The sequence below is a fragment of the Triturus cristatus genome, chromosome 2_1 (assembly GCF_964204655.1).
Source record: "Triturus cristatus chromosome 2_1, aTriCri1.1, whole genome shotgun sequence".
Classification (NCBI taxonomy): domain Eukaryota; kingdom Metazoa; phylum Chordata; class Amphibia; order Caudata; family Salamandridae; genus Triturus; species Triturus cristatus.
This window is the reverse complement of record NC_140581.1, coordinates 699,715,209-699,738,510: the sequence shown is the minus strand read 5'-3', so window position 1 is coordinate 699,738,510 and position 23,302 is coordinate 699,715,209. Positions and strand designations below refer to the sequence as shown.

The following is a 23,302-nucleotide window of genomic DNA, read 5'->3' as shown; positions in this document are numbered from 1 at the left end:
CAGAAACGTACAATTTGCTAACTGTTTGTCTGTCTTTGAATAGGAAAGGCAGTTCCCTGTAACCCAAAATATCGATAGGTTCTCATGTGAAAGTCTTGGGTGAAATGTCAGGACTGGCAAGCTTGCGGCCTAACACGGGAATGAATTTTTCCTCCCAGACACTTCTGTTAACAATTGTATAGGGTGATCCCGAATCAGCTACAATAGCAATGTTCACCCCACCAATCTCCATATGGCAGATAGGTTTTTTGCTTTTGCCCTTCACATTCAGAACGTCATCATCAACAAGTAGCACAAAAAGATTCATGTCATCCTCATCAGAGGAATCCGACATGTCATATCCATCAGGTACAACTACTTTCACGTTCGAGTTCTTCCTTTGCTTGCTATGACACATTTTTGCAAAGTGACCAACAATTCCACACTTGGTACATTTCTGTTTCAGGGCAGAGCAGTTTTTGTCGTTCGCCAGATGGAATTTGCTACCACATCTAAAACATCTTTTGTTTCCGGTCAACATGACCTTCGACGAAGACTCATTCCTTGTTTTTAGTTCATGAGAAGCTGTCTTAGCAGTATTTCTAAAGTGTTTCACTTTGGCTACAATAGTTTGATCCTCCTCTGAATGTTGACTTTTCTTTTCAGAAAGAACAGCTTTGGCGCATCTACCTGTCAATTCCGTTCTCTTGACCATGTCAATGATCTCTTGGAGAGGAGCTTCTCCTTTAGCCCACAGTTTCTCCTGGATCTCACGATTCGCAGAACGCATAATTATCTGGTCGCGAATGAATTCATCATGAAGCTCACCAAATCTGCAGGTCAGAGCCAAGTTTTTAAGTGCAGAGACAAAATCTTCAATGGACTCCTCTGAATTTTGTTTGCGATGAAAGAACTTGTATCTGTGGACTGACACGCAAACAGTAGGTTTGAAGTAATTCGTAAGATCCTCTAAGGCATGAGCATAAACGTCGTCATCCCCTGCAGCTCTCACTTTCGTATTAATGCTGTTATAAATCTTCATAGTTTTCGCTCCCACGCAGTGCAGCAAAATTTTCTTCTTCCTCTCTGGAGTAAGTTCCTCACCTTCCTCATCAAAAGTAGAGATATAATTCTCGAAGTATTCACGCCAATCCTCCCATTTAAGAGACGAATCACCTGGCGCAGGAATGAAGGGTTGAGGTGGAGAAAGGTTCCAAATATTGCCTGAAGCCATGACAAAATGGAAAAGACGAAAGGAAGAGAGAAAACACAAGAAGAAGGAGAATAAGGAAATAAATAATAAGAAGAGTGTAAGAGTAGAATAAGAAGGAATAAGGAAAATAGAGACGAAAATAAGAAGCAAAGCAAATAACACACAACGTAAGGAAACTAAAGTAATATCATGAAGACGCACAAGGTAGTGTGTGCATCACTGAAGAGCCAACTGTGGTAACAATAGTGAAGTAATGCGAAAAACTCCAATTTCGCAGTGGTAGCAATCAACGTACAATACACTATGTTATAAGTGTTGAAGAAACCATCCAATATGATTGGAATGGCAGCAGACAGTGTGCGCATCAATTCACTTCAATAAATCTGAGTGAGCGCATCACTGCGAAGAAATGAAGAGATGAAGCGTGTAAACGCGTACAGGACGCTCTTAACATGGCCGCTGAGATTGAAATGTGAGCCCAATTCAAAATGTCCGCCAATGCGTTCCAGTGACGCGGTATGTGCACACACGCTGATCCCTGAGGTGAAGCGCCTTTGTTAGAATACAGGAAACCGCCAGAAAGAGGCAACGTCCCTTAAGATGCAAGGCGTGGGGGGAATCAAGCGCACAATAGCGAAGCACAACAGTCAATGTCCCAAAATTCAAAGACGATGCGGGAGAGCGCCACAACACAAGTCGGCATGGATCTCACCGTAAATTTGAACAGCACCAACGTGGCAGAATTCAACGCTGTCCCGAAGGTCCACGAGGGTCGTCGTCCAGCACCAACGTGGCAGAATTCGACGCCGTCTTGAAGGTCTACGAGGGTCGTGAAAGAATTAGGAGTGTACGAGACACGAACTCACACGCAGGTCCGCAGTGGCGTCAGGGCACTCGTCGCCAATTTGTAATGATGAAATCCGGAAACAGGTAAGGTAGAATAAATGAAGTTTAATCCGGTAAAGCCCTGACACCAAGAGGCGTCTAACAATCTACCTGGCAAGCTGTCAACTGTCCTTCCAACCGTCACCCTCGCCCAAGGTTCCAGAATAGAACGGGGAAACGTCATGGAACCTTGGGCGAAGGCTCGAGGCAGAAGGTAGCGCGAGGCAAGTCGCGAGGACAGATAGAAGTAAACACAACAGTGAGGTTATTTTTTGTGTATGAAAATGTCATAATTGGTAATTGTTTCCCAAGAGGTGAACAGGCTGCTTCAGAGATCACTTCAAATGTCACCAAATAACCTGAACAACAACACACCAGGTTCACATTTTATACAGTCAGAATAATGTCCCCTCTTTAGACTTTGAGCAGCCACAGAATTTATATTCCACCTTTTAGTGCTATGCGAGAGTTGTGTACATTACTGCACCTGGAAACCTAATGGCTCTAAAACAGATGTACTGTTTCTGATCGGACATAGTCTTAGCTCTGTTTCACAGTTGAAATGCACCCCATTAGGACTATAAAACATGTGACCAATCTCCAATGCAATAAGAAATCAGACAAAGGAAACTGACACAAATGTATTGAAAACCGAATTCACATCCCAAATACATTCAAAATCTGGTCTTGGAGGTCTCCTAAGCCCAATACCCGTCATAACCCTACAAACCAATGCGTAGCTATAGCTACTAATACACGCCCAATAACCACTGAATGACCTGCTGAAACAGCAGATCTTTAACATTCCCCCATGGTGTAACAAAGACCATTGTGAAGTAGCTCTGCCAAGAAATGTGCCACCAGAACTAGAGGAGCCTCTCCAGACATCAACTACTCCAGAAGCTTCACAAACCCTTGCCTCTCTTCCTTGTTCCTGGACGCCCAGATGCATCCTATGGGAGTCAGTCACCACAGCGGCACCGCCACCATCCTAGACGTCCCTCTTTTTGACCCTATCCTTCCTTTTCTTAGCAAATTCTACTCTACATGTACCTTCTCAAACGTACTTCCCTCTCTATTCCACTAAAGGACTGACTAGAGGTTGCGGGAATCACATACTACTTACGTTTGGCACAGCCTGTCATAGCAAGTCATATTCCTTCTCCATTGACATAACCTGAGTGCCCTTTAAAGCCTTTTCTGCCACCTACGAATATATTCAATGGGGAGCTGCAAGATGCCTCAGCAAGAAAAAACAACCTTGTATTCCAAACATTGCTTATGCACATCTAACTAAAGCCACCTGCAGTCTGAAACTAGGTCAATGCTTAGCATTCACATATGCTGCCAGGGTAATTTATTGGTTCTTACACAAAGAAACTAACACCCCGATCAAAAACATTTTTGAGAGTGTGTGAAATAAAAGGCTGCAGTTTTTTATTCAGATTTTGATATGATGTGTTTATTTGTCTGCCACCTTCTTTCTAGGTGGTCCTTCTAATCCCACCTTAGTTCAGACTTTCCATCGCAAGTAATGCTATACATGATATAAAAGCAGGTCACAAAACGAAACAAAGTCGTGAATACCATGAAAGTTATTTTAATTGCAGATTAAAAAACGCAATACAGACCTTGTTAAAAAACTCCAGAAGCTCGGCATGAGTAAACTCCACGGCGACTTTTTCTATGTTCTGTTTAGAAAAGAAATGAAAAATAATTTAACATGCACAATATTTACATACAACATATTATACTCATGACACATATTTTGCAGTATATGAAAACAAAATGATTTCTTTATAAAAAAGCACGGTCTTGTATCGCATCATCCAATGGAGCAAAATGCTACTAAAAGGAAAGTGAACGCATAGGGATGCAAGACTCGTACATTACTTCCACCACGTAGCAGGGTTAACCTCCGTGTTCCCATTAATAATAATAACCATTTACTTATCAATGCAATTCCCAACAGCTCCATTTGCTGTGCCTTTCCGCCGGTGCCTGCCAGCCTCCAGCACCCATCATAAGGTCCTGAGATCCCCATATCCAGGATCAGCGACACTGGAGCGTTGTCCGAAACAGAAGATGACCCAACAGTAGCTTCCCCCACTCCTTTCATCAAGTTAGATATCAGCACAAGACCAATCCTAAAATATGTCAGATGGACATATGATGAAAATATAAGGCCACACCCTTCCTCAAGTTTGGCTCTCCATACATCAAATAGCCTCAGATCCTCAAACTATTCTATAGTACCCTGTGTGGCCCATTCTCCGCATATCAAAGTTGGTCTCGGGAATGTTGAAAGTGAATGATGTAAAAGAATGTGAGTGTGTGATGTGGAGTGGAAGACGGGGACAGTTGGAAGTAGAATGGAACCCTGACAGGACCTACCTTCTGTTGACGTAACCTAAGGACCTAACACAAAATAAATAAATTACCTCCTACCTATTTGGCTGCGGGCTCTTTCATGAACACTGTGTTCTCCAACTACAACAAATTCTCTTAAACCCATTCGTAGAGGCTGTGCTCTCCGGATCTGACCAATGTCGAATTTATAACCATATCAAGGGCACCACTCAGGACTGTTTTAACTTCGTAATGATAAACTCTATGTTCCTCATTCCCACAGCGGAAATTAATTCCTTATATGAGTTTACCTTTTTGATTAAAGACGTGTTAGATCTCGGAATGGTGTGATAACATGAAAGGTATTAGGAATACAAAAATCTCCCAACCCCTCTCCCCAGCAGATGAGTCTTATGGAGCACCCCCAAATCAGCATCTTCCTATTTCAGGAGCAGCCAGACCCTTTACCTCTTGGTCAGGAAATGTTAACCTTCCACATTGAGTTTGGAACATTATAGACGCCTTGTCACATGTAAGATCAGTGATTACCATTCCAAGACACCAGTTTAGACCCCGAGTATTCCAGAAACCCTCTACACCATCACACCACTGAGGAAAGTGTGCTATGGGGCAAAGAGAGGGTTACCAGAACCTTCCATGCTGCACCACAAGACCAACCCGTACGGGTGTCCCCACCATGTGATGGGGCCACCATCCACTAACAATGACAGTCGCCACATTGCCCCATCACTCCACCCATCCCCAACGCTGTGAGAGGGTCTCGACTTCCAATCTGAGGAACCTCCGACCTCTCCTCCTTTAGGGTCAAATGTATGGTGCACATGAATATCTCAGCCTATAATCTACTGTGGAGGGGAGGTGTGGGGGCATCTCAACTGCACAAATAGTCATGGTCCCCCTGAATGAGTCACACCTCTTCTGCACCCCCACCAGTGCTGGGATCGAGCTGGGATTCTTCAGCATCATCTTCTTCCAGGACGCCTCATCACCTGGGTTCACATGACCAGCTGGCAGTTTCACGATTCAGGTGTGCCAGTGCTGCCAGATCCCACACAAAGCATACACCTCTCCTTATGTTTTTGCAGTTGCATATATGCCGACACCCACAAGCGACAGACAACATCCATGATCATCAACGTTTAACAAGGCTTCTCTCTCACTTCCATCTCCAAGATCAGCCGCCATCTTGGCTCTCTCTCTCCAGCATTAGCTCTCAGCTTGTTCTTCTGCAGCCTGTAAGAGAAACCCTCAGAGCACCACAGGGACCACCATTGGTTTCCACAGCACTACAGCCACTTCTCTAGTGTCTGCAATCATGTATGGTGGCACAGGTGATCCAGTAGGCTGGCGGCCCCTGGAGTTCAAAATCAAGAACCCACACCCCATGCCCTGGATTAAAAAAAAAAAAAACATACAGCATTATACCCGTTATATTACTGTTCTTGTCCTATTCTTATGAACATGTTGTATTATAGGTTTGGGTTCTGCTTAAGTTTATAGTCTAATAAAATATAATTTATAAAAACAGACCAAAATGTTTACCATCAGCCTTTTAAGATGCCTAGGGAAATGGAGCAGAAGGAGCTGTTTTCAGGGATGAGATGAGCGGTACCGAACCCATAATACCTGCGTACCCTGTTTGCCGCTACAGATTGAAGAACTGGAATATTTCATTATCTTCTCTTCAGAGCTTCCTTAAATAACCAAGGCTCTTGTAAATAATATATTTGTAAAAGTGCGCGGAGCACTCAATAGCTTGCTCCATTTAATACTAAAAATGTAGTAGGAGAGGCGGGTCGGTACATAATTTTGGTAGGCTTTTCTTAGCTCCAGTGTTTCATGGCAGACCACTTTAGGCTGTGTACCCCTTTATACAAACCATGAGACTGCAATGTGACGCTGGTCGAGTAATTTATTTAGAAACCCATTGTGCTGCTCCGCCTACCATTTCATACGACAAGGCGGTTTTCAGGAATGGTAGATTCAATTGCTTCCTCTTTCAGTCTCTTTTCAAAAGACTTGTGTCTTCGACCTGTGAAAGCCATTTCTATGTAAAGAGCCCTTGCAGCTACCATGGCACCTGTGCCTCTGAAGGTGAGCCTTCAAGTCATAAAACAATATAAACCACGGAACAAACGAGTTTAGCATTTCCCCCACAAAGTCGGAGATAGCACGAAAGATTATATTTCATCTTTCTCAGCAGTCGATTTGAGAACTGGTAAATACTATTCTATCTTGTCACTGGAGGCAGAGTATCTGATTAAAGCCGCAGATTCATTAATACAACACACCGGCGGAAAGCTCACACCTGCAGCATCAATCGAAGGCTTCTGTTCTGGTCATGCTGGGACTGATGGCGAAGACTGCACTGACTCCATCAACAGCTCACTACAGGCAGCGCGCAGCCCGCAAGCATGCGCTGGGCCGGGAGGACGCCGCATATCAAACAGGTGGCACGTAATTTGAGGTGTTTACTTATAATGATTCTTCAGTATTAACCCCTTCGCTGCGGCGGGAATTCCGCCGCAGTGCTGGAGGGGTGGGGGGGGGGCAGCGCGGTGGCGGTGTGCTCATGACGGAGCCACTCCGTCATGAGCCACGGTTGAGCTGTGCTCATGACGGAGTGGTTCCGTCATGACTCCGCCCACGGCGCTAATCGCCCGTACAGGCGGGGAATTAGCGCCGCGTGGGCGGAGCGGCCGCCAACGGCCGCGGCATGACGGAACCACTCCGTCATGACCACACGGCAACCGTGGCTCATGACGGAATGGCTCCGTCATGAGCAGGGGAGGGGTTAAGGTGCACGCGGCTGATTGTGGCCTCATCCCACGGTAAACACAGTGGGGGGCTCCTGGGGGTGGCATCCCTAGGATGTCCACCCCCGGGGTGCTTCAGGTGAATGGCGCAGTCCACGGCTTTAGGGGCACAGGATTGGTCTGTTCATGCCCGGGGTAGGGTTTAGGAGGCAGTTGCTGTTCTGTGGGTCAGTTGGGCACAGATTTAGAACACTGTGGTCCTGGTAGGCAGGTCAGTAGTTTTGTCTTTCTGTCTCCTTACTCCCACCCTATGTTTTCGGGTGTTGTTGGCATACAGGTTTGGCTGGCTTTGTTGGGTCATTTTTTGCAGGTTAAGGGCTTGGTTTCAGTTGTCGCGATTAGGACAGGTGTCAGAAATGGAGGAGCTTGCACCAGACCGGGAGGGCTGGGAGCTTTGCAGGGTAGTCCTTAGCAGAGAGAATACAGGGGAACTATGGTTGGGTCACGTGTGAAGGGCAGCTAGTGAAAGGCAAGGGAATGGTGAGGAATGGATGATTGTTGGGGCACTGTTCTTGTTGTAGAGGATTAAAGGTCGGGGACAATCAAAAAATGGTATTAGTAAGGCAAGGTTTTTGATTATTTGTTGTAATGTAAATAAGTTCACAACCTGCATACTGTCCTAATAAAGCAGGCTTTTGCTCTAATCTTGGCCTGTTTATTCTGCGCTGCCTGAAGGAGACCGGGGAAAGGAAAACATGTTTAACAGCTGTAATAATATGATATTGATACTCTACTGGCTGTTTTCGTAAATAAGGAAGAGAATGAGCAGTTTTTAGATGAAGGTGGGTGAGCTAGAATCAACCGCTCCATTGCATGGGCTAACCCGATGGGAAATTAAGCATAAATGTATTGTGAAAAGGTATACTTAGAAAAGTGTTGAAAGCAAAAAACATCATCTTGATTCAAAAACTCAGTGTTAGACCTGGCACCTTGGCGTGAGTCTCCCTTCCACTTTGTCGCTGTGCCTCATGTGTTTTTAATGGTGTTGGCCGCTCAGAGCACTGTGCCACTGCCAACCAGTGCCACAGTGCAAGTGCTCCCTAGGTAAAATGTATATGTTGGTTGGATTCCATGATTGGCTTATTTGGTTTACTCAAATGACATCACTGATGACGTCATCCAGGGAGTATGTGTTTCTGTAAAGTTTTAATATGTTTACTATATATAGGGAAAGGCGTGTTGAAGAATGAGTGGGTGTACAAGTGTGTGAATGGATAATTTTGTTGGTGTGTAACTGACTCTATAAGTGAGTCATTAAATGTATCTTACTACAGACTAGTGACTAAACTGTGTGAATGTCTGTATGTGTCTGTGTGTTGGTGTATAAGTGGCTGCATGGTTTTGTGAATAGCTATATGTGTGTCTATATGGGTTATTGATTGGTTGTCTGAGTATCTGCATGGGTGCCTGAGTGTTTGTGTGCGTAGGCTGTGTGTGACTCTGTGCATAGATGTGTGAGTGGGTGATTCTATGGGTGCATGGTTTTAAGAGTGCATCTGTGATGAACTGTATGTTTGAGTGAGTGTATGTATGGGTGTGTTAGGGATTGAATGTATCTCTCAGTGGTACATTTGTGACTAACTACATATGTGAAAGGCAGTATATATGCGTGTAAGAGTATATAAGTGGGTATATGTTAGAGTGTGTGATTGTGAGAGCGGCTGTATGGATGAGTGTGCGCTTGTATCAATGATTGTATAAGAGCGTAAGAATGTGGTACTATTTTTATGAGTAAGTGAACTTGAGTGTGTGTAACTGCATAGGTGAGTAAATGGGAGTGTAATTAATTATTTGCATGACTGACTAGGTGTGAGAGTACCTCTATAGATGATTGGTGGTGTGTGAGTGTCTATGTAGGTGTATAAATGCATATGATAGTCTTGTACGTAGTGACTGTAAGTATGAGTGACTGTACAGGTGAATGAGTGGAGGTGTATGTAGACCTAAGAGTTAATAAGTGGGTATGTAGTTCTTTGTATTGAGTATCTATGGTTTTGAGAATGGATGTCTGAAATTTTGAGTTGGTGTATCAACGGTTAAATTAGGGTGTGAGAAGATGCAGTAATTTATCACATGGATGACGTCATCAGTGATGTCATTTGAGATGTCATCAGTGATGTCATCAGTGATGTCACTGACCATGTCATGAGTGATGTAATATGTGACGTCATCAGCAGTGCCTTGCGGGGGCGCGAGTTATAGTTAGCTGAACTAACTAGAACAGGGGAATTTCTAGGGTTTTGTACGAGGGAAATGTCCAGCTAACTATAACACCCCTGAAACCTATGTTTTTTTCTGTGAATTTCTAAGGTTTTTTAAATGCCAATTCCTAACTATAACGCCCCTAAAACCTTTGTTTTTTTCAGTGATATATATATATATATATATATATATAACATATGAAGTTTTAATGAGCAGGGATAAGGAGTTTTAGGGTTAAGGGCCCTTTTGTGGGGTTTAGGGGAGGGTAGAGGTAAAGGGGATAACAGGTTTATTGGGTTTGGTGAAGAGTTGAGGTAAAAATGGTTAAGTGGTTTATAGAGTTTGGGTACGGTTAGAGGTAAATGGGATAAGGGGTTTATAGGGCTCAGGGACGGGTAAAAGGGGTAATGATTTTATAATGGTATGGGGCAGGTATATGTAAAAGATGGTAGTTATTTTTAGGGTTCATGGGAGGGTATAAAGGAAGATACATTTTTTTAGGGCTTATTGGCAAGTAGAGGTAAAGGGTGGTAGGGATTTTAGGGTTCAGCTCTGGATAGAGGTAAAGGGAGGTTTGGGGATTTTAGAGTTAAAGCAAGGGTAAGATCGTGCACAAGGTATTGGAGAATACCGAAACACATTGGTCTTTGTGCCTGTGTTCCCATCAATGAAAGGGAGAAAATAAACTAAAAATTGCAAAACTTGACGGGAGTGCGACCCATTTATCCTTTTCAATCTGGTAAGGATGGTGTAAAAATTGCAAGTGGCGGGGTTCTGCAGCGGTGTAACGCACCCATGAGGAGCGCTGCAACACACCGGCAACCTTGAACCGATTCGGAGGATATATAGCCACATTGTCACCACCAAAGCACTGGAGCTTGTGTGCCCAATTGGGGGTGACCCGAATGAAGAAGTGATAGGTGACTGCTTGTGGTTCTTGCTGTGTGTCAGTGAATGTAGACGTATGACCTCAGCACTGCCAATTTGTACAGTATGTTCCAGACCACCCCAAGGAAATAGAGACTGCAGTCCATAGGTATATGTATATATATATATATTGTATGTATGTATGAAAAAAGGGGGGGGGGTTGGGGGTTTACAGCCCAAAAACACACACACTCAATACATATCAAAATATACCACGAATATGTGTGGCAAAGTCCGAGGATGTAATACAAAGCATTGCGAAGGTAAACGCATGCAAAGTAATACATAATATTCGAGGGCTATGGAAATCTAAAAAATCTAACTGGGAGCTATAAAACCCGATTTACTTACTTCAACAGTTAAATAATAAAGCAATACAAAAATAGCATTACCATTAGTCTGCTTCTCTGTGAAGAACCTACTCAGGCCACAACCAAATCAACAAAGATGACATGGCAAAACGGCTAAAAGTATGTCTGTTCAGGTATTAAACCCTGCCTTCCATCCAAAATCCCAAAAGAGAAAAGGGTGCGTTGTGTCTGTGCTACAAAATGCATTCCAAAAAATATATTGGGGGATGGGGGTAATGTATTTTTTAAATTAAATACAGTCCCTCGTTTTAATATGATTTGTTAATAGTTAACTAACGTCGACATTGCAATAGAGAATGTGAGCAACATGGATACCTGTTATTTTGTTTTGTTTAAACAATATATTATAGTAGCGGGAAAATCAAACAATAGTAAGTTCTTCATGTCCCAATCGAAGACATATGAAGTCTTAAAAACTATTATGAGCACTGCAGCGGTGCATGCAGTGCGCTAAATGATGTTAAACAATTTTGAAATGCAGTGAGAGGGATAGCCAATCCGATACAGCCCGTGACTATATGTGTAGGACATGAGCTACAACTCTTACCGCAAACCACTGACCTTTTAAAGAGGTAGGAAAGCGTGCAATACGACCGGTGGTAATAGGATAACCGACTAAGTTGGAACCAGTGAACATCAGAAGGGATTCCCCTCAGCCCCACTGAAGTCCCATAAGTCTGGCGTGGACTGTTAAGGATATACAAGCCAGTGTCAGGATAGTGCCTGCAGTCATGGATGCTACATTCTCGCACTTTGTCACCATCCTGCACACTAAAGCAAGGTGAAAGAGGCGCTACGTTAGGAAAACAATACAATTTTTCTGCCAACATAAGGCTTTTTGACATAATCAACCCGGTTTGGTAAATCTGTGCAACTGAGGCAATAAGGCGAAATAAAGTCAAGCCTGTGCCTTCCCAACACTAATGACCCATGTTCTAATTAAGAAGATAAGTTGCAGGCACTTCTGTGTCTCTCTAACCCAGCACCACCTCCTATGTCCGGGCTGAACAAAGGCGCAGAACAGACAGGAGTCTCTGGAGAGCAATAGCTTGATGATGCAATCACCGACACCATGTCTGCGGCAAGGCAAGTCGGGCATTAAGGGCGTCAGTCAATGCTAGCAAGAGAGGCTGAAGGACATTTTGGGGGCAATCCCTTTCCGAAACGACGTGGTTTGTGGGGGGTTGAAACTGTAATATTCATGCAGAGCTACAATACAAATGGCCTGTCGCCGACTACAGCAAACAATTAAACAGGAGAGCCGAGCCATCTACTTTTAGCGTCCGCCACTTCTCCACGTTCCATCACTCCTTGTGTTAGTGCTGCAGCTTCGAAACATGAACATGGCAGGTACTGCTGGGGTTTCCACATGATAGCTGATATTGTCACCCGGGGAGGACTGTGGGCATTTTTATATGGAAATCTGTAGGGAGAAAAGGACCAGCACAGAAAGACAGAACAGTTCCATTTATCACTTTTGACCCAATGTTACTGTGGCTGTGACACTAAAATTAAGGGTATTGTTGCCGAAGGGTATTAGAACATTATCTTAATTTCCTCAGAGCGTTAAACCAGATCCAAACGAATTAGCCAATGGTGATTTTCTTATATAAGTTCATGCCTTTGAATATTATGGCTCGTGTTGTGATTTAAATTGGCAACAAAACTCCACATCATGGTACTTCCTGGGGTGTCTATTGCGCTTTGGAAAAACTTAGAAAATAAACAAATACATATGCAATAGGAACACAATACGCTTGAAGGCGCAAGTCATCCGCTAGTGCACCATTACTAACATCCAATGAACATTAAATGCATTTTAACAACAAATTTGGTTCAGGCTAATTCCATGGCCAAAAGAGCCCCTCGACATGACTTTATCACAAATTGTGTCCACAAAAGAGCCTATCTATGGAAGGGCCCCAGAGTCATGCACGTTACTGTCCCGGTTCACAAGGACCACAGAGTCCTGCACTTTACCGTCCTGGTTTACAAGCGCCACAGAGTCCTGCATGTTACCGTCCTGGTTCACAAGGGCCACACAGTCGTGCACGTTACCTTCCTGGTTCACAAGGGCCACAGAGTCCTGCACGTTCCCGTCCTGGTTCACAAGGGCCACAGAGTCCTGCACGTTCCCGTCCTGGTTCACAAGGGCCACAGAGTCCTGCACGTTCCCGTCCTGGTTAAAAAGGGCCACAGAGTCCTGCACGTTACCGCCCTGGTTCACAGGGGCCACAGAGTCCAGCCTGTTACCGTCTTGGTTCACAAGGGCCACAGAGTCCTGCACGTTACCGCCCTGGTTCACAGAGGCCACAGAGTTCTACACGTTACCGTCCTGGTTCACAAAGGCCACAGAGTCCTGCACGTTACCGCACTGGTTCACAAGGGCCACAGAGTCCTGCACGTTACCTGTGGCCCTGCACGTTACTGCCCTGGTTCACAAGGGCCACAGAGTCATGCACGTTACCATCCTGGTTCACAAAGGCCACAGAGTCCTGCACGTTACCATCCTGGTTCACAAGGGCCACAGAGTCCTGCACGTTACCGCCCTGGTTCACAAGGGCCACAGAGTCCTGCACGTTACCTGTGGCCCTGCACGTTACTGCCCTGGTTCACAAGGGCCACAGAGTCATGCACGTTACCATCCTGGTTCACAAAGGCCACAGAGTCCTGCACGTTACCTTCCTGGTTCACAAGGGCCACAGAGTCCTGCACGTTACCGTCCTGGTTAACAAGGGCCACAGAGTCCTGCACGTTACAGTCCTGGTTCACAAGGGCCACAGAGTCCAGCCTGTTACCGTCCTGGTTCACAAGGGTCACAGAGTCCTGCATGTTACCGCCCTGGTTCACAGGGGCCACAGAGTCCTGCATGTTACCGCTCTGGTTCACAAGGGCCACAGAGTCCTGCACGTTACCTGTGGCCCTGCATGTTACTGCCCTGGTTCACAAGGGCCACAGAGGCCTGCACATTACCGTCCCGGTTAACAAGGGCCACAGAGTCCTGCACATCACAGTCCTGGTTCACTCATATTTGCAACCGCCGTGTTGACTCACCTACCACTGAATGTGGACAACCTCACACCAAAGACTCTTTCCCATGCCCCAGAAGTTTATTTTCTTCATTAGTTTGTTGAGGGTGGACTATGACAGTGAATTTTTTTTGGCCTGCCTTTGACTAGGTTCACCCTATGCAAATACCACATACATATAAGTGCATGCATTAAATGGCAGGAAATGTCATCATGGGGCTCAGCTTTTATAACCGGCATAAGTGGCCGCTAAAAATGGTCTGAATATGAAGCACACTTGAATCCTGATTCCAAGATGGGCTAATATTACTACACTCAGCAGGATGTTCACCAGATGAAACATGACAGGATTGGTGCAGCGAAAAACCACACTGACCTGAGTTGTCTCGTCATGTGACAGGGAAGATACAGTCTATTACTGCACCTTTTGAAATGCTGTAGTAATACTTCTTCCAGTACATACCTTTCTCTCCACTATTTTCGTTTACCATGTACAGTACTATGGCAGGTAATTACAGGTAACTCGTAATGAAGTCAAAAGTAAATTAACGATGGGCCTACTGACTGCACAATGACTTGTGCAGGCAAGAAAATAACAGTGAAGATGATTTTCCTTATAGAAAGCTGTCTGCAGTTCGCTATATCTATGCATTCAGAGCAGAATGCAGGGTGAGACAGTACCATACTCCTCACAACTTCCATGCTGCACTAGAAAATAAGAAAAAAAACAGAAAGTCAACTTTCCTACAAGTATAATGAAATCATATCCATAAATGTATCAGTGTTTTATATCTTTCTATAGAACTTCAATGAAAATGTAGGAAAGGCACCCCACTCTCCAATACAGTGTACTCCCACATAATCTGAAGGATACAAATCTACAATTTACAAATAAAAATAAGCAATAAAAATGTCAAAATGTCTTCTTGCATTCTTTGGCGTGTCACGCATGTGAGTTATCATCGAAATGTGCATGATTTGCACAGCAGGCATATTTCATACCCCTGTTAACTGAATCCGGTCCGTGTCTCCTGTCCTATACCACTTGACCCTCCAAACTAATTCCGACTGAGCGCTTCTCTCCAGACTCACTGACCCAGCCGGAATTAACGTGACTAAACATATATACAACTGTATTCTCTAACAACACTACTGCCATCTGATAATACAGTGTACTAGAACAATCCCTCATATAATACACATTCTATAACACTATAACCCTCTGCCGAGAGCTATACTGGATGTTAAGGGGCTGAACCAAGTGGCATAACAAAACTCCCCCCCCCCCCAAAGCACATGGACACCCTCCACTCAGTCAGGATCTCTCAGGCCAGGGGCCCACCGCCCATGCACAGTGCCAGAGGGGGCCCGCTGTGGGGGCTAATGATACGCCACTACCTGAATCAATGTTATGGGCCCAAGCTGCAGGGGAATTTCTATAACGAGGGGGACGACGTTTACAACAACACAACAGAAAAAAATATAAATAAAGCAACTGCCTCCTCTTGCTATTACACGCTTTCTTCTAAACTAGAACGAGCAGGCAACTAATGAGTAAACCGACTCTAACTAATAGTGGTAGATAATATACAGCTAACTGTAACACGCATCCACTTTTGTAACAACAATGCAGTCTTTGGAAGAGGGATTTCCCATGAAGTGCTGCAGGTGGATGATGCGCTTCTGTACTCACCCGTGAACGGTGAAAGAGGGAGTGACTGCATTTGTGCCTTGACACATTGTACAGTAAGTGACGCCTCTAAAGAGACTGCCACCTGCAGTAGCCGAAGGGATTAGAGGAGTAAATAACTGCTCCCATAACCGCTGAGTTTAGTTGAAGTCCCAAAGGAGATGTTACCAGGTTTTATTTAATTTAACATAACATTGTTTCTGCATCAAAGCAGAGACCACGCATGCTACCGAGATTCCCTTGTTTTCGGGCTCGGATGTTCTTAGTCAGACGTCTGAGTCGGTCCGAGTCGTGGGTGTTGAGATGGAGTGGAGGAGGGCGGTTTCTGTTTATGGAAATCTGACCCCAAGTGAAATATAGAGCCGTCAGGTTCAACTGCAGTCAGTGCCTTAGAAGATGATCCGGCGGTTATTCACCCGCTGTTGTTTATGCACGCGCCGCCGCGCAGTCTTGGGCCTGCTGAAACCTGCTCGCGCCAGCTGATTTCACAGCACGTTCTCTTCTCGTGGCCAGATGACGCCTCGACTGATCCGATGCCCAGTGCGCCGATGACGAAGAAGAGGCGACCCCGAGAGGTGGGGGTTAAGCCAGTCTTCAAAGGTGCACAGCCACAGCAGCGGCTGAAAGAAGCCTCGTCTTACCTGCTTCTCCAAGCGGAATACAATATAAAGATCTGAGACAAAAAACCCCAGACTCGTTTTGCCTCCAGGCTCAGACTTCAGACACTGTCTGCTCTATGGTGTTTTCACAAATTTACCACTTTCCCCACAGTGACAGCAAACAGCTGTGATAGTGAGGCGCTCAGGCGCCTAAGGAAAGAAAGGTAAACCTAAATACCTGAAGAGAAGAGACAGAAAATGAGGGGGAAAAAAGAACTTGTCCGAAACAGCAAGGTCCAGCTTGGTGTCGTAAACCGCCCTGACCTGGGTTTAAACGAGGTTCGTAGTTCTATGCACGTGAAGGTGTGTCGAAGCACGAGCTGACACGATGACAGCCTGTTGCATCAGCAGAGCACACCCTGTGGTTGAAAGCCCCGTGGACCAGTACAATGCAACAAGAGGTCACACAGTGAGGCACAGACCAGAGCCTGCAGAACTACTAACTAGATTGGGTAGGGATATTGTGACAGACATCACGAGCCCTGTTTGAAAACAGATAGCATGGGGTTCACATACAAAGCCCCTCATAGCAGATATGACGCTCAATGAGGACTCTTCTGGAGCTCGGAAATTGATTTCTTGGAAGTCAAACACTTATGTAACATTATCCAAGGAAGGCAGAATTTAGTGTCCATGTGATTTTAAAACATTTCAGAGATACACAGTGATCACATGTGCATGGGGGTCAAATATCGTCCACTTGTCTTCATACGGTTCAGCAGTATAGCCAGTGTGTCATGGGCCCTAGTGCATGAATGGAACTTTGCCCCCTGGCTACTGTTTGAATTATAAATACAATAATAATCAAGGTTCAGTTGGTCCTTCAGGTCTCTTGGCCCCAGTGCCACTGCACCCGCTGGACAAATGGAAGCTACGCCCCTGATACGTCACAAAACTTTTCACAAGGGTCCTCAACTCTGTCTTTGCTTAATCTTTATGCAAAAACACCCCTGATGGTCTTGATCTATCTGACTTAGGGTATCATTTTGATGTTGGTGGAACTGCCACCAACAGGCCGTCGGTGGCCGTCCCACCGTCATTCAGGCCATCAGTCTGACCACTGCATTGTGATGCGGTGTGGGGGACAGACTCAAGGAGCCCGTAAGGTAAGCGGTTGGACACTAAACCCTACAATGGAGGGGGTGCCTGCACAGGCACCGCCATAAAGCTTAAGATGTCCATTTCCTACTGCCATGAAAAGGCTGTCGAAAAGGGACTTTGGATGCCCCAAGCAGGGCCCCAGCCCCCATGGACCACTGCTAAGTGGCCAGGGGTGCACATGTGGTGTTTGAAAAGTGCCTTTTTCTGTTGTGGCTTGTGCTGCAGCCCTTTTCCGGGCTGCTGCTGAAGCCGCAGTAGAAAAAGGCGTTTTACGATATCCTGCACAGCGGTCGTATTGTAATGGGGTGTGTGGGATTGCAGATATCTTGTTGGGCTGTCACCTGCCCGCAGCGATGGTGGTCGAATGCTCGTCCGACCACCATTGAAATGAGGCCCATAGTTTATATTTGTTCACACCAGTAGTCTGTCATTTCTAAAACACACATGCACCCCATGAGGTTTCAGAGACAACTCTACTGTAGCATTCTGGGGCCACCAGTGAATCATGCCACAACGATCTCCACACCCAGCTAACATCAAACAAACCAACACTCTAGAATGACTGTGCTTGGTGACTGTATGAGAAGTAGGGTTGATTAAAGGGATTTTTCCCTCAGCAATGGATGGCCCTGCTTAAAGGAGTAAACCTTCTTTCTGTTCATAGCTGCCTTGCGGTAGGTACTTAGGCCCATCCTCCAAAGTCTTATTAACCCTTGTTTAGAATTATGGTCCAGTTGGATTTAAGTATGCATGAGTCCATTCATTTTGCTCCTGGTGTCCTACAGGCTGTAAAGAAGTAACTGTGTGCAGGATTAAGCAATGTTCATAAATATGTCTAGCATACATGCCTAGTTATTAGCCTTGGTACATTCTCATGTTGTAATGACTTGGGCAAGGAGCACTGATGAAGGACTAAAGACTTTATTGCTTACCAGTAATTTTCATTACCGAGTCCCAGTGCCCCTTGTCCCAGTCCAGAACTCACCATCCCTCCCATGCTAACTTAGCACCTTAAGTACAAGTGCTGATTAACCACAGGTCACCATGAAGGGAGTAGGCAGCATGGGGCTATAACTTGTGTTCAGGGCTTTTAACAACTGTTATAGCCCTTGACAGTGGGCTATAAGGCTATATTAAAAAGTCCTGGCAAACGCTTTATAACCTGAAAACTACAATTCTTATGCAATTTTTTAAAAACTCCACTTTTCAAAAAGCTCTTCACATCTGGATTGTGAAAAATGTACTTCCAGCAGGAATAAGTACCCTGTAGTTGCCCCTCCATTGCCTGTGGAGTTAAATACTGACACTAGCAAACAAGGACACTTCCCTGTGCATGATTTTGGTTCACATATTTTTATTAACATTTTCATAATAGAAACACATTGAATTTTAATACTAGTAAATTGACCTCGTTTCATGTATAACTCGATATTTGGCATTACAATCGTTTCTCTGGGTTGACTTCTATCTTGTACTTGAAACCATCGCTGCAGTAACCAATTTCAGCACATAACTGGGGAGTAAAACTGGGGGAATGTGTATAGGGACTTGGGTATATGAGTCAGACAGGGTACCGGGGCTGTTATAAATCCTGCTGGTAGGTGTGACAGAGTTCTGCTACTAAGGGTTGGTCCAGTCTTCCCTGTGCATGATACAGTTACATTAGTAAAAATGTATTATGGTTCTTGATGTTGGTGCTTGTGAGCAGGTCTTGGCCCTGGATCATAAGTGAAAAGCAAACATGTATTAAAAATCTGTGTTTGGGGTAGGGAAATATGGAGTCATTTGAACCAAGGCCTAACCACGTTTTTGAGCTGAACCAGCTATTTATTAGAGGCCAGGATGGGAATGACAGTAGCACCACACGATCAATAGCCTTTATATAAACGGGAAAAGAAAACCTGAAGAAGGAGTGGATTTGCTATGCTTTCTTAGCAGTGTTGTCCCAAGAATTTACTGGAGCCCTGGGCAAGACATAGTTTGAGGCCCCCATTTGTATTTTTCCTGCTCATTTTCTGCAAATATAAGTTCATTTGATGCCAAATAAACTTTCAGAATGGGGTTCATAGAAAAACTGTTTAAATATGTAATTTTAGGGGTCACAAAGTCCATAAGATGCCACTGAAAAAAACAAGAGTGGCTCAGATGTAGAAGTAGGCAGAGAGGAGAGAGGATGAAATATGAAAATAGATCGAGGTGATAAAGTTGTCGTTCATAGAGGGCCCCTTGGAAGGTGGGGGCCCAGGGCAATTGCCCATTTTGCCCCTGCCTAGAAACAGAGTTGTGTCAGCAATTTTGGAAAGATACTGGATAAAACCGGTCCTAGGATGTGTGTTTCTGGTATAGGGAGTACTTGGAATAGCAGTTCGTGCTGGACTTTTCCCATGCGGAGCAGGGTGAAGACTGATTTGCATATGGCTAGGTCCAAACTAGGGAGGCCCAGATCTGCATATGGCTAGGTCCAAACTAGGGAGGCCCAGATCTCAATATTGGGGATGAGTGTTTGACATTGTTCAGCATTTCGCCCATCAATTGATCTTTCTTGCATTTGTCACCCCAAGTGCGATGGGGATGCCCAGACGTGGGCCCCATGCTCACCATGCCACTGGATTTAAGCTATCCTGGGTGATATTCCAAAAGGGGTCTTAGGATGCTTGTTTCCAGTTCAGGGTGGCCCTGGTTGGTACTTCGGGCAATGTACTAAGAGAACTGCCTTAAATGCCACAGAGCAAAATTAAATCAGCGTCAAACCATAGTGGTCCAGTGCGATAAACTGGCAATCCTGAGGCGTAAAGTTGCATTTACTTTGAGTTTCATTTGACCATGAGCATCAAGTGTTCTACCTGCATGAGATACTTATCGATGCATGTAGGAAAGTAGGAACTACTTCTTTGGTCACCTCCACTTTTTGTCCAGTGCTAAGCTATATTTTGACTAGTCTGACTCGGATCCTGCTAATCAGGACCCAAGTCTATCTGCTTTCTCCCTAAATTATTGTGTTGAGTACTTAGGTACACTCTAGATTGGATACTGGGGTACCCTTATCAGTCCCTGGTATAAGGTACTAAGGTACCCAGGTCATAGGTACCCCAGAGGTCTCCCATAGGCTGAATCATGCATTATGCCACCCATGGAAGACTATGCAAAATGGATACAGGAACTGCCATTGCAGCCTGTGTAAGTTGGTGCTTGCACCACTTACTTAAGATGTAAGTTTACTATATCTAAGGGTCACTGCACTTAAAAACTATAAGTCACCCCATAGCAGGTCTTTGCAATCCTGAAGACAGGGTGCTTGGTTCTAAGTGAGAGGGCGCCCCTGCATGAGCAGGACACCCCTGCAGACTACGGAGTCCATTCTTTCGGGTTGTCAGTGAAGCAGCCATATACAATATAGAGGGGCACCGCGTAATTATGTGATAACCATCTTGAAATTGGCTGCAACAAATCCTATTATGTTTGGTATCAAACATGTTGGAATCATACCCGCACAGCGTAAACGGTCTGAGAGGTATGATTCCAAGCACTGGAAGAGTCCTATGTTAGGCTCTAAGTGTTCCCGGTACCAGTTTTCTAGACCCGGACAGCACAGAATGGTTGCTGCCGACCAGAGACAAATTTCTGCCCTCCTGCTGCTGAGCCAAGCTCTAGCAGAGGAAGGTGGAACAATAGGCATCCTGTCACAGGGAGGTGTGATCACCTCCCAAACAGGATTTAGTTAATTGGGACCGGGTGGGTGCACATGCCAGCACCAGAAATTCTGCATGAGGGGCACATTTGGTGTCCCCGTGCATAGTCCAGTTCAAAACAGTTCTGGGAACCATTGGCTCCTGCTCTGGCGCAAAACTGGACAAAGGACCAGTAACCTGCCCCCTGTTCAGAGCCTCCCCTGTATCTTCCCAACCCTTTCCCTAAGGTACTTAAGGGCTTACCTGGGTGTAGGTCCCTGGATTTATCGTGGATTAAGATTCAGATCAGACACCACTGCAATTCTACCGTCTGGGAACTCTGGATTTCGTTTGGGCCTGACTTCGTCTCCCTTCCAGTCTGCTGCATCATCTGTGCCTGTGCATCATACAGGAACCTTCCAAGGCCTGTGAAGCATCAAAGACACCTGAAGTAATCTGCCTTGGAGTGATGGAGTCACTCCACTGCATTTGCAGGCACTGCAACTAAGTCGACAGCTCCTGAGCTCCTCCGGACTCCGGGGGCTCTACAACATAGCTGGTGGTTTTCCATAGCTCCCGAGGCATGCCCTTCCCTCTCACCAAGTTTGAGGCCAGTATCCCTTGTGGGGGTTGCAATAACGGAACCCCAGAGCACCGTGTCCAACTTGCAGTTGCAAAGGCATGTTGGCTTCTTTGCAAGAAGATCTTCGGGCCCCAACCTCGAGCACCTCCAGTGACCAGTATCTTCAGCCACACCACATCATGTGCATCGTGGCCAGCATCTTTTGGTGAGCTGCTTGAGGTCCTCTCGCGAATCAAATGCCTCCGGCCTGTGGGTCCACTTGAGGGTCACACGTGTTTCTTTTGGGTTCCCCTGATTGCTCGGGCCTGCCCTGACTCCCCTGCCTTTGGTGAGTCCCCTGGACCTTGCTGGTCCCAACATTGCTCCTTCTTTGATTCCTGCATGGCTTGCCTTTTCCAAGGCTTGTTGGTGCTCCCATCGGACACCGACCCCTCAGCACTCGACATCCTTCGTGGGACAGCTCGTACCCGGGTCCTGGTCTTCCTCAGCATCGCCTGGTCCTCACAGCTGCAGAGTCAAGGTCATTATCATCTTTCCCGAAGCACCCGACATCAGAGGACATTCGTCTTCCAAGTCTCCTTGTCACTCCTGAGTGGCATAGACTCTGTGCCCTCTGCTTTCAGGTACTCCTCTTCAAGAATCCACATTTGGATTCTCATGGACACTTTCTCCTCTTCCAGCAATGGCACTTTCCTGAAGTCTTCCATTGGGTTCGAAGACGATTTCCGAAACCACTTCACCCGGCTTCTCTGGTACTATGGTATGCACGGGTGGAGTGGCTCTCCAACCTTCTTTCTTCCAAGGGGTTTCTTCAGGATCCACTTGGAAGGGTCCTTAATCTTTGAAAATCCAGCCGCGACTTGCACATAGAGTTGTAGAGAGCATGCTGTCATGTTTCCACACTGCACTCGCTCTCCGTGGGGTCCCTATCTACTCCCCTCGGGTGATTCCTTGGGGTCACAGCACTTATACCTTCTCCCGACACTGTCTTGACACAAGTAGTGGTTCTTTTACCACTTTCTTGGTATATGGTTTGGTTCCCCCCTCTCCCCCCCCCCCCCCCTTGAGCCACTGTGTATTTCGTGCTATCTACTGTGTTTCTTTGCTAAAGTATTATGTGCATTGTGTTTATCTCTGTCTAGGAGATATTGGAACGTACTAGAGAGTATTATATAATAAATACATTTTTTTAAATAAATACTTGGTGTGGTTCTTTTTCACTTAATCTATACTATAAGATTGCATTCTGGTAAAACAAGCTGCTTTACACTCCTGGACTAAGCCTGAAGGCAGCTCTCCACAGCTAGCACTTAGAGAGCTTTCAAAGGTTGTCTAAGACCTCTTAAATCACCATAAGGGTTGTCTGGACTGGTGCAAGGTGGCCACTTACATTAGTGGACATCATATACCAGGCCAGCTTCTCACAATGCACTGAGAGTGAGCACAGAGTTATGCCCCCAACGTCAATCCAGCAATCAAAACAATGTAGATGCTCCAAGTAACGGCACAGTGCAGTTGCAAAACTATGAGCCAAGAAATGTATACCAACTAGCGTAGGCAACATTTATAATATGTGCAATCAAAGAGATCAGCAAACATAGGACAGCAATTTGCTGTATTGTGAATATGGTTATGGGTGAACTTCTATAAAGAGCATTCAGATGATTTATGAATCTGTATGGATTGAATTTATTTTGAACAACATTGGGGCCAGAGACACTAATTTCCAGTGATTTCTAGGGGAACATTGTATTTTGGATGACTGTATTACCCGAGTTCCTCGGAATACTGGGTACCCCACATCTTTGG

The 23,302-nt window shown here is 45.3% G+C and overlaps 1 protein-coding gene across 1 annotated transcript in view; it reads right to left on the bottom strand.

Moving 5' to 3' along the window:
* COMMD10 (COMM domain containing 10) overlaps window positions 1-23,302 on the bottom strand; it is an 836,536-nt gene that overhangs the window by 22,798 nt on the left and 790,436 nt on the right. Inside the window, exon 6 of the mRNA XM_085632645.1 lies at window positions 3,709-3,768. Coding sequence (XP_085488771.1) covers window positions 3,709-3,768 — 60 coding nt within the window. The remainder of the gene's footprint in view (window positions 1-3,708; window positions 3,769-23,302) is intronic.